This window comes from Myiozetetes cayanensis, unplaced genomic scaffold, assembly GCF_022539395.1.
Source record: "Myiozetetes cayanensis isolate MyiCay16 unplaced genomic scaffold, myiCay2020 scf32, whole genome shotgun sequence".
Classification (NCBI taxonomy): domain Eukaryota; kingdom Metazoa; phylum Chordata; class Aves; order Passeriformes; family Tyrannidae; genus Myiozetetes; species Myiozetetes cayanensis.
In genome coordinates, this window is record NW_026087544.1 from 5,696,332 (window position 1) to 5,706,972 (window position 10,641).

At 63.7% G+C, this 10,641-nt stretch overlaps 1 protein-coding gene across 3 annotated transcripts; it reads right to left on the minus strand.

Annotated features, from left to right (window-relative positions):
* Positions 1 to 2,501: 2,501 nt before the first annotated feature.
* On the minus strand, positions 2,502 to 10,321 carry CSF1 (colony stimulating factor 1). Of its 3 annotated transcripts, none has more exons than XM_050327162.1 (9): positions 9,273 to 9,308; positions 8,868 to 8,999; positions 6,974 to 7,036; positions 6,536 to 6,715; positions 6,151 to 6,328; positions 4,506 to 5,326; positions 4,255 to 4,310; positions 4,114 to 4,166; positions 2,502 to 3,837 (listed from the first exon to the last, which is right to left on the minus strand). In XM_050327162.1, the coding sequence occupies exons 1-8, from the start codon at positions 9,273 to 9,275 to the stop codon at positions 4,115 to 4,117; spliced, it is 1,485 nt and encodes a 494-aa protein (XP_050183119.1). In that variant the 5' UTR covers positions 9,276 to 9,308; the 3' UTR covers positions 2,502 to 3,837; position 4,114. The 3 variants fall into 3 exon arrangements, with proteins under 3 accessions (XP_050183119.1, XP_050183118.1, XP_050183120.1); XM_050327161.1 differs by lacking the exon at positions 9,273 to 9,308 and adding an exon at positions 10,238 to 10,321 and having other exon boundaries at positions 2,503 to 3,837; XM_050327163.1 differs by lacking the exon at positions 9,273 to 9,308 and adding an exon at positions 10,238 to 10,320 and having other exon boundaries at positions 2,506 to 3,837; positions 4,506 to 4,633.
* Between the last annotated feature and the right edge of the window lie 320 nt (positions 10,322 to 10,641).

Here is a 10,641-nt window from a genome sequence, read left to right on the forward strand (position 1 = left end):
GTTACACATGTTTATATTTATTAGTTGTATACAAAAAATACAAAAATTATATAAATTAATTATATAATTTTATATAAATCAGATCTAAATGTATATGTTAATTATATTAATTAATTTTATTATTTAATGTTATTAAATATTATTCAATTTATATAACTTATTAAAATAAATATTTACATATCATTTTATTAAATTATATTATTTAATTGTAATAATTTAATAAATAATTACATAAACACTACGTAATTACACGTACATTACGCATACATTATATACGTTTAGCTATCAATATTTTCATCAAATAAATTCGATTAATTAGCCTGATTCTTAGTTAAATCAAAGAAGTGGGTGCCCAGCCGTGGGGGGTTTCTCAGCCCCCCGGACCCCGGGCAGGCTCAGCCCTGACCCCACCATGGACACCGAGGGGCCCCATCTGTAGGGTCCCCAAAGGGGCTCTGGGGCCCCGCTGTGCCCCTGTCCCAGCACAGGCACCCCCTGACCCCGGGGCACCCTGACCCGACCCCACACACAGCACGGGGGGGGCCGAGCCCCTCTTTCCCAAGGGCATTCCCTGAAAAAGCACAAGCCGGGCAAACATCAGCACTTGGCTTTAAACCCCGAGGGGGGGGGGAGGGAAGAGGGGGAAGTACAGATAAGGGCTTTTAACCAAAATCGCTCCGTCTGGCCGCAAAACGCTCTCTCTGGCCACCAAAATCCTGCAGCGGCTCCCGGGCCAAACCCCTGTCCCGGCCCGGCCGTGCCCCCGGAGCCGCAGCCCCCGGGCCTTTCCGGCGCTCCTGCCCCGTCAGCAGCTCTGCGGTGCCCGCGGCCGCGCCGGGGACGCTTCCCAGGGTGGGCACGGCCCGCTCGGGGCATTCGGGGGGCTCGCGAGGCGCTTGGGGGGGGCTCTTGGGGTGGTCTCAGGGTGCCTGGGGGGAAGGGGAGGTCCCAGATGAGCCTGGGAGGTCCCAGCCCTGCCGATACCAGGGATGTTGGGGACCCCCGGGGCGACCCCAGCCCGTCCCGCCTTGTCCCGTCCTGTGCCAGCCCTCGCTCCAAGTCCCAGGAGCCGCTTTCCCTCCCAGCATCCACCTTTTCCCCCCAAATCCCGTTTTTCTCACCCCGTCAAAGCAGCTTTTTAAGGCACAAACACCCATTTGGGACACCCGGGGTGCCACCACCCCCTGTTGTCACTCAACCCTGGCACGGGGGTTTCTTTTCCACCCTTCCCTACACGCGTGGAGGGAGACAGGGACACAACTCGGTGTCCCCCCCCCAGCTGTGGGATCCCCAAAGTGTGTGTGGGGGGGTCAGAGAAGGTTTTACCCTCCCAAATCACAGGGGCCTGGGGCACAGAATCTCCTCTCTGCTCCCACTCGGGTCGGGGGTAGGGTGGGGGAAAGGCTGGGGACACGAGAGGCACGGAGGACCCTCCCAGTCTGAACCCCAGGATGAGGAGAAAGGCTTTTACTTTTGCTTTCTTACTGCATTTTCCACGTTTGCTTCTACAGGTTTGGGCTGCACAAAACAGCCAGAAAAAGCTGGGGCTGAGGGACTGTGGGGTGTAAACCCCGAGCTCTCCCGAAGCTTTAAGCTCCAGAGGGAACACCCTCTCCTGGGCAGCATCCACCTGGAGCTGCCTGGAGCATCCCGGAGCAGGGAAGGGGCTGTTTGCCCCCAGCACCCTCAAATCTGGGCACTCTGCCCACCCCTAAGAGCAGCCTCTGACCTCAAATACCCCCCCAAATCCGACCATAATGATGGTGGCCCGGATCCAGAGGGCTATTTATAGGATATTTATAGGTCCCACTTCCCTGGGAAGGGGATGTGGACCTGGGAAACCCCCGGCTGCCGCTGAGGAGAGGAAGAGCTGGGCTGACTCAGCTCCCCTCGAGGAATCCTGTTTGTCAGCAAACAAACACCCACAAACGCTCCTGGATCCCATCCTGCCCTTCCCAACATCCCCCCCTCCTCGGGGATGAGCAACGGGAGGGTCACCCCGCACCCCCCAGCAGCTGGGAGCGGCTCAGGATGAGGTGGAAGCCCCAGGATCCCCCAGGAAAGGCTGGATCCCCGCAGGGGATGGGACATGGGGCTCCCCCACTCCTGGAAAGAGGGAAGCGGAGCCAAGGGGGCTGAGGGAGAGGAAGGAAATGCCTCTTCCAGCGCCGTCTCTCCGAGCAAAGCGGCTCCAGGAAACTTTTGCCTCAAGTGTGTTTGCTTTAGGCAGCTGCTCCACGTAGATTTTTTGGGGGGGCCCCAGCAGCAGATCCGGTGCCTGCAGCTCCCAGTGCCGGGGGCAGGAAGGATGGATCCATCCCATCCCATCCCATCCCTCTGCCCTCGTTCCAGTGGCCATGAACTCCCCTGTGCATCCACAGGGCATCAGGGCACGGTGACACAACCCAGGACTTTGCCCCTCAGGGACCCCGGGGGGAAGGAGGGGTGTCACAGGCTCCACCCCCCCCCTCACTTACACCGAGCTACACCTCTCTGTTTATTAATAATATTAAATATACAAGCTGGTTTTCCATTATTTTCTTTAAATAGATTTTTTTTAAATGCCTTTGTATAAAATATTTCAACATTTCATTGTATAAAAAACAAAACAAAAAAACCCACAAACAAACAAAACAAAACAAAACAAACAAAAAAAAAAGGCAAATTCAATCCAATGGGGGTAAAGGCAAGTTTTCCCCCTCCAGGATCGGCTCCTCCACGGTGTAAATTTACACCACAAGCAGGAGTTTGGCCCCGGCCTTCCTGCTGCATCAGGGCTTTCCTCCTGCTTTACACCAGTCCCTCACGCAGGAACCCCCTTCCTCTGTCACTCATAAATACACATAATATATAAAACCCCCAAATTAATAGCGATGCTTTTCCTTAAAAGCAGTTTGGTTTGTCCATATTTTCATCCTTCCCAGAAAAAAAATAACACTTCAAACCCCCAGAGCAGCTCAGGCCACGCTTCACCCGGGGCCGGACGGAGCCGCTGGATTTTAGGGGGTCTCCAAGGCTGGTGCATCCCAAACCAGGCTCTTCCCAAATCCAGCTGAGCTTAAAAAGCCCCCCTGGGGGGCGCGGCTGGGGCTGCTCCATCTCTCAGGCCCACGTGGATCCCGTCCTTCCCGGCCCCATTCCCTTCTCCGAGCGCAGGAACGGGATCCCGGCGAGTCCAGCTCGTGGCGAAGACCCCGTGAGGGGCAAAGGGGGCCCCTCCAAAATACTTGTGCAGGATAAAAACTCTCATCAGCTCTGTCAGAAACAGCCCCCAAGGAGGGCGAGGCCGAGGCCAGCTCGGACACGGAGTGGCAGGAGGATGGGAACAGGGACGGTGCCAAGGGTCACCCCCAAACCCGGCCCCACACGGGCACGGGGTGGGGGATTTTAAATATTCACAGTGTGAGGGTTTGAGTTGCAAGTCAGGGCTGGGGGGAGCCCCCCCACAGCATCCAGGATGCTCCAGCTGAAGCCTCGGGAAAGGCAGGGTGGAGGGAGGCAACGGGTGCTGCTCCAAACCAGAAGAGCCGGCGGATTCGGGAGCTGGACCTCTCCATCTCCGGCCACGTCCAAGCAGGATCCACCATCCCAAATCCAGCATCTCCAGCGTCCTGCTCAGCGCCACAGTTGTCACCTCAGCCACTGGCACCGCCCCGTGACAGTCCAACACCGTCCAGCCCGTCGCTTCCCGGTGCTAGGGGTCCCACTGGGGGCACATCCCCCCGTCCCTTGGGCCCTGCCAGGGAGGGTTTGCAGTCTCTGGCCGAGGGAAGAGGGAGCGCCGGGATCCTTCCACCCGGATCCGTCCCCCACCAGCTTCACATCCCGCCTGGGGCCCTGGGAAAAAAGCAGGAGAGACGTGAGGGGGAGCTGAGGATCTGCCAGGGAGGGGGAGAAACGCATGGAAACCACAGGAAAAAATAGTTGGTGTATTAAGAAAGCGGTCGGTAATGGATTAACGAGCTGAGAAACCGCACGCTGGCAGCGCTGGGGCCCAGACCTGCTCCTCTCCAGCGCCTTCCCACCCGCAATTTCCCTGCCTGTGGACAGTCCAGGGAGTCAACCTTGGCTTGGACAGGAGCCCGGGGAGGTCCCACCCAGCCCCCTGCTCACCTCAGAGGTCCTGAGTCTCCAGCTCTGGACATTCCCTCGCTCCCTGCAGTGCCCTGGGAGGGAAAGGTGGGGAGCTTAGGGCAGAGTCGCTGGGGTGGGGGTTCCCAAAGCCCTCCCCAGGCAGGATGGTATCACACCCACCTCCTCTCTGGCTCCTCGGGGTCACAGCCTCCGTCTTCCAGCGGCCGCTGCAGGACCTGTGTGGAGGGAGGGAAACAGGGAATGAGCCCTGGGGAAGGGGCAGATCTCCCCAATAACACCCCCCAACCCCACTCAGCTCCTCCACTTGCCCCATCTCAAAATGACAGGGAAAACGAGGCTCAACCCACACTGGCCACGCGGGGAAACTGAGGCAGGAGAGGCTGTTGGGGCGGGCACAGGGGGGTTCTTACCCTGCACTTATACTTGTAGAAGAGCAGCCCCCCCACTGCCAGCAGCACGGCCACCACGCCGGGCACCACGACGAACACCAGGGGCTCCTGGAGGCCCTCCCGGCCGGGCGGCTCCTTCCTGCGCTGCTCTGTGCCCGGAACAAACCCCGAGTCAAAGCTGGGCCCGGCTCCCGCGCCGTCCTCGGGGCCCCTCATCCTGCTGAGCCCCCAGCCCCGCGCCCTCGGCCCCGTCCCGGGGCCGCCCCGCAGCTCCGGGGCCATCCTGGAGAAGCGGAGCTGCGTGACGGGCTCGGCCGGCGGGGCCGGGTGGATCCGGGCTCCGCCCGCGGGGCCGGGGCCGGGCTGTGCTGCCGGGGTGGTCCTGAGCCCGCCGGGCTGCTCCGGGAGCGCGGGGGCTCCCCGCGGCTGGGCCGGCTCCGGCCGGGGGACGGTGCCCCACTCGCCCAGCTCTCCATCCCCGGGGCTCTCGTCCTCCTCCGCCGCCAGGCTCAGCATCCCGGCTGCGTCCGGCGCGGCTTCGGCGCTGTCGGCGGGATCCGGTGGGATCTGCGGGATCTGCGGCATCCCGGGGGGCGGCACCGACGCCGTGTCACCTACGGCGGCACCCGGGAGCTCCTCGGTGCCCGAGCCCCCGTCCGTGGCACCGGGGGGCTGGGATGGGGTCTCTAAGTCAGCCAGGGTGGCACGGAGGGGGCTGGGGGGGAGCCGGGTGCTAACGGGGGTCACGGCCCTGCCCGAACGGGTGGCAGCGGAGAGGGAGGGCTGGGTGGCAGGAGGGAGGGCAGGGGACAGGCAATTGCAGTCAGGATCTGTCCCCACACCTGAAAGAAGCAGAGAGAAGAGAGGGCCGTGGGGTCACCAGCCTCCAAGAGGGGCACAGCCAGCAGATCCGAGGGCGGGGGGAGCACCCCCGGCCCTGCCCCAGAGCAAGCGGGTCAAACAGCCCCCCAAAAAACGGGAGAGGCAGGGGACAGGCAGGAGCAGGCAGGAGCAGGCAGGGCAGGGAGGTGACAAGCAGCAGGGGGGATGAAGCAAACCCGTGTCACCGGGTCCCCTGAGCCGATGGCAGTGGGTTGGTTATCCAGGACTTGCAGGAGCCAGCCAGCCACGTTTAACATCCCCCAGGGCACAGGGACACGACACAGCTCCCACAGGTGACAGGACACAGCTCCTCCAGGGCCATGCAAACACAGCACGGGGTGGGGGGGGCAGCATCACTCTCCCTGAAGGCTTGGCCAGGGGACACTGAGGCAGCTGCAGTGACACAGCCCGGGTCATGCAGCACGTCGGTGGCGTGGCAGTCCCAGCCCCTCCGTTTCTCCTGCGGGCCTTTGAGTCGGGAGCCGAGCCTGATGCCTCCAGCCAGCCCTTGGAGACAGCTCCCTATGCCCCCCTCAGCACCTCTCCCTGGCCTTGCTTCCAGCACACCCCACCTCCAAAGGGCAGCCAGCCCCTTCTCCCCCTGCCACTGACACAGAGCTCGCTGACGCAGCACCACACCCGCCCCGAGTGACAAGGACCGAGGTGCCCACGTGTGCCCACACGCAGGGACACGTGGCTCTCAAGCTGCTCCATGCAGGTCAGCCCAAGCCCCCCCGAGCCTGGCACAGGTTTAACTGGGCAGAGCAAAGCCCTGGCCTCTCACCTGGTGGGGATTCAGCCCCCCTGGGCCCCGGGCAGGCCCTGCGGTAGACGTGGCTGCAATCCTTCTCGAAGGTCTCCTGGTTCTGCAGCAGCTGGTTGATGTCCTGGAAGAAATCCTTCACCAGCACCAGCATCTCGTAGGGGGAGGTGGTGAACTCCTTGAAGCACATCTGGGACAGCTGGAGGAAGTGCCAGGCTCAGCATCAGCCCTGTGACCCACCCAGTGTCCCCCTCAGGGCAAGGTTTGGTGGCTCCTCATGTCCGTGGACAGCGTGGACACCCCCAACTCTGCTCCACATCACGGTTCTGCCCGTGCACCCACCCCAGGATGGTCTGGACACCCCATTTCAACCCAGGGTGAGGACCCAGAGCCAAGGACACCGTACCATCCTCTCCTCATCGTCCTCCTCCCTGATGCAGGGGTCGACGTTCTCGTCGATGTTGCGGTACATCCTGCGCACCGTCTGCATCTTCCTGGCGTTGGAGGAGTTCTCCTTGAACTCTGTTCGCTCCAAAATCTTGCCCAGCAGAGGAAAGGCGGCTTTCACATAACAGATGGAGTCGTTCTGAGGACACAGACCCCCCCCAAAAAAAGGGAGAGTGAGTGGTTACTGGGTGGGCACTTGCCTGGGGGAAACCTTTCTACAGTCCCACAGGATGCCCAAACTGGGACTTGGAAGCCACCTGGCCAAGCAGGATTGGTCCTTCCTGGGCTGCCTCCCACACAGGGAGACAGGAGAGGGGAGATTTGGGATCTGGGAGCCCCCCACCACGCACCACTCCTGGTCCTTGTCCCCTTCTGTCCCCAGCAAGGAGCCACTCACCAACTGCACCTTGTCGATGAACTTGAAGGAGACCCTGCCCGGGTGCTGCATCTGGGTGTCAGCCTGGAAGGACAGAGCAGGGGGGGCGTCACCCACATTCCCAGGGGACAGGGCAGGGGCTCCAAAGGGCTGGAGCTGAGCACCTGAGTCCCCTGAATCTCCCAACTCTGCTTCATCCCACGCCATCCTCCTCCTCCTCACACAGCCACATCCCCGAGGCCGATGCTCTGGCAGGGGTGAGCCTGGGATTTCTCCTCCCACCGGGATGTTGCAGTCCCCTGGCTGCCTCTCCCTGCCTGCTCCCACCCCACCTGTCTTCCTCCCCCTCCTCCTCCTCTTCCTCTTCCTGCCAGCGCCACAGCAAAGCCCCAGCCCTGCTGAATCCTCCCCGGGTCTGCCCCTCCGCCCAACCCAGGCTGCAAAGGAGCATCCCGGCTCGCAGGAGGCGACCGTGACACCGAGGTCACACATCCCCCGCCATCCCACAGCGCCGGGGTCGCCCCCGCGGCGCCGCCGCCGGCCCCCCGTGCCACGAGACCCTTTCCAAGCGGAGTAAAAACCCACCCTGTGAGCAAAATCCCCTCCCTCCGGGCCGGCATCCCAGGCCTGGAGGAGCGAGGGCTGCCAGAATTGCCGGGCCCCGGCGATTCTCCTCCCAGCCTGGGATGCCGGCCCGGAAACAATTGCTCCATTATCCTGCAGGCGCTGGAGCTCCTCCATCAGCGAGGAGAGGGGCTGCAATCCCCAGCAGGAAAAGCACGGCTTCCATTCAAACCTGCTCCATCCCACAGCCACGCACCCGGCTTGAACCCCCCGGGGGTGCAGAGTAAAAAGGCTCCAGGGATGGGGGATCCCTTTTTCCCCCACAACCAGCGCCAAAATTTGAATCCCCGGGGGTGCAGAGCAAAAAGGCTCCGGGGCTGGAGGAATCTCCTCTTCCCTCACAACCAGCACCCAGCTTTAAACCCCGGGAGTGCAAAGCAAAGGCTCCAGGGCTGGGGGTGGCAGGGAGGGCTCGGGCAGAGGAAGCTGAGCAGCTTCTGGTTAAAGTGGTGGCTGAAGAGGAAGAGGTGAAGGAGCCCGGACACGGCGGTTACACGGAGCTCGGAGCAAAAGCAGCCGCGGATCCGGAGGCGCCGCTCCCGCCTCTCTCCCGCCTCTCTCCCGCACTCCCGGCGGAATTTAATCTGCGACAACCCTGCAAATCCCTGCGTGCCCCCGATTCCCGCTTCTGCCCTGAACATCCGCGTGATTCCCCGCTCGGAGGTGAGCCAAGGGCCACGGAGAGGGAGACACGGCCCCGGCAGCGGCTCCGGTGGGGCCGGGGGTTTGTGTGGGGGTGCCGGCCCCCGGAGCTGCCCGTGGGACGCCGGCACCCACCGCCCCAGCCCCGCCGGCTCCATCGCCCACCCGGCCTGGCCAGCGGCCCCCCTCGCTGCCTGCCACCCACCCACAGCCCCATTGCCAGCCCAGCTTCCAGGCAAGCAGCTGGACTCAGGAATGCAGCCGGATTCCTCCGCTTAACCCCTGCAGAACCGCCCGGAAAACACCCCAGCCAGCAGCGCCGGCCTCTCCACCGCTCCCCAGCGTCCCCGCGCCCACCCAGCCCCTCTCCTGACCCCTCCGCGACCACACTCCTGCTTCCCTCTTCTCCCATCCCTCCTGCTGGCGCTTTTCCACAGCCACCCCTTACTAAAGGCACGACAACTGTCACCCCTCGGTGCCCACTTGTCCGCGGTGCCCGCGGATGCTCAGCTCCTGGGTACCATCCCTTCACAGGGGGAGCTGAAAACCACCTGATTTCCCTATTTCGGCCCTAAATTACGGTCGATCCGTGCCCGCCCAGCCCCGAGCGATCCCCCATCCCCCGGCACAGCCCCCGGAGGGCACTCACCAGCTCCTGCAGCTCGGCCAGGTGCCTCTCGGTGATGATCTGCTGGCAGTAGCTGTTCTGCTCCGTCTCATGGATGCTGCAGACCAGGAGGAGGAGGAGGGACGACAGGAGGGTGCAGCGGAGCAGGGACACCTGAGCACGGCACAGGAAAAGCTTGGAGCAGGGATAACCCCACACCGAGCCCCCTGCCCTTCCCCACCACCCCCCACCTCTGTGGTGGACGAGGCTTGGCCACGGTCCAGCGGGATAATCCCACTGTGGTCCTCCAACCCCGCGCCCGTCCCCATCCTATTTTTAGGAGCACCAGGTCAGCAGGGAATTTCCCAGGGCCCAGTGACACAAGCCTGGATGTGGCTCTTGGCCACCTCCACGTTGCCCATCCAGCCCCTCTCCCCTCTCCCCCACCATTTCTCCGTCTCTCCTGCAAATCTCCTCCTCCGCCCCGGCTCTCCAGAGCCGTCTGACACACTGACCCACCCAGCCCCAAAAATCCTCTTCCCACCCTCCGGACCCCCCCAGCTGCACCCGCCGGGCTCTTTCCATGCAGCAGCGCTGGCCTCGTCCCAAATTCCCCTCCCAGTCCCCCTGCAAAGGAACGGGGAGGCCCCGGACCGTGGCGGGACCCCGGTGGGCAAGGGGGGCTTGTCCCAGAGCCAAGACCCCCGAAGCGGGGACGGAGGGGACCCCCGGGGTGGGGGGTGCGCCCCTCTGCCGGGGCACCGGCAGGGACAGGGTGCCTGGGTGATGGGTGGGGGGGGAATTTCCCTTGGAGGGTGTCCAGGAATCCTCCCCTCTTGTGAAACTCCAAGATGCCTCCCGGGCCACCGCCGAGATGCGGCCACGGCTGAACGGAGCCTCACCCCGCCGGGGACGGGCTGGAGCCGGGAACGGAGCCGGGAGCGGGGCTGGAGCCGGGGCTGGAGCCGGGAACGGGGCTGGAGCTGGGACCTCCCCCCGCCGGCAACGGGGACCGGGATGGGGTTGGATTTCGGAACCCGGGCGGGAACGGGGCTTCACCGCGCGTCCGGGGCTAGAACCGAGGACCAGGACAGGGCTGGAGCCTCATCCAGCGGATCGGGGAATGGAGCCGGGGCTGAAGCATCACTCTGCTGGGGCCGGGGACCGATCGGGACTGGAGCCGGGGCCTCCCCGCGCCGGGAATGGGAATCGGGACGGGGTTGGAGCCGGGAAATGGGACTGGAGCCGGAGTTCCATCCCGCGGATCCGGGGCTGGAACCGCGAACCGAGCAGGGGCTGGAACATCCCCCACCGGCAGCCGGGACCCCCCGAGGAGGGGACCGACCCGGGGACAACCGGGGATCCCGCACAGGTGGCAGCGGGCGCGGGGGTTCGGGGAGGGGCCGCCGTACCTTGGCTCCGAGGCGGGGCATGGGGGGGCTGCCGTGGGGCCGGGGCCGGGCGGAGCGGGCGAGGCGGCGGCGGCAGCGGCGGGGCCGAGCGGGGCCGGGCTGAGCCGCCGCCGCGGCCGCGCTCCCCTTTATAGCGCCGCGGCAGCATGTGGTTTATGAGAAAGGGGCTGGCGGGCGGCCAGGGCCCCGCGCCGGGACCGGACGGGCCGGGCCGGCACCGAGCGGCACCGGGCGAGCACAGCGCGGCCACCGCCGGTACCGGGGGGGCCACCGCGGCCGCTCCGAACCGCTTCGGGGCCCGTCGGAACCGCTCGGCACCGCCCGGGCCGCCCGAGCCCAGCGGTTCGGCACCGCTCGGGTACGATCGGCAGCCACGGATCGGCGAGGATCGGAACCGCTCGGGC

Excerpts from the sequence above, each read along its gene's own strand:
- CSF1 (XM_050327161.1), bottom strand. The coding sequence starts at position 10,258 with ATGCCCCGCCTCGGAGCCAAG. Across the intron at positions 6,329-6,535 it reads AGGACGATGAGGAGAGGATG|CTGTCCCAGATGTGCTTCAA; the intron begins GTACGGTGTCCT and ends CACTTCCTCCAG. Across the intron at positions 4,167-4,254 it reads CCCGAGGAGCCAGAGAGGAG|GGCACTGCAGGGAGCGAGGG; the intron begins GTGGGTGTGATA and ends TTTCCCTCCCAG.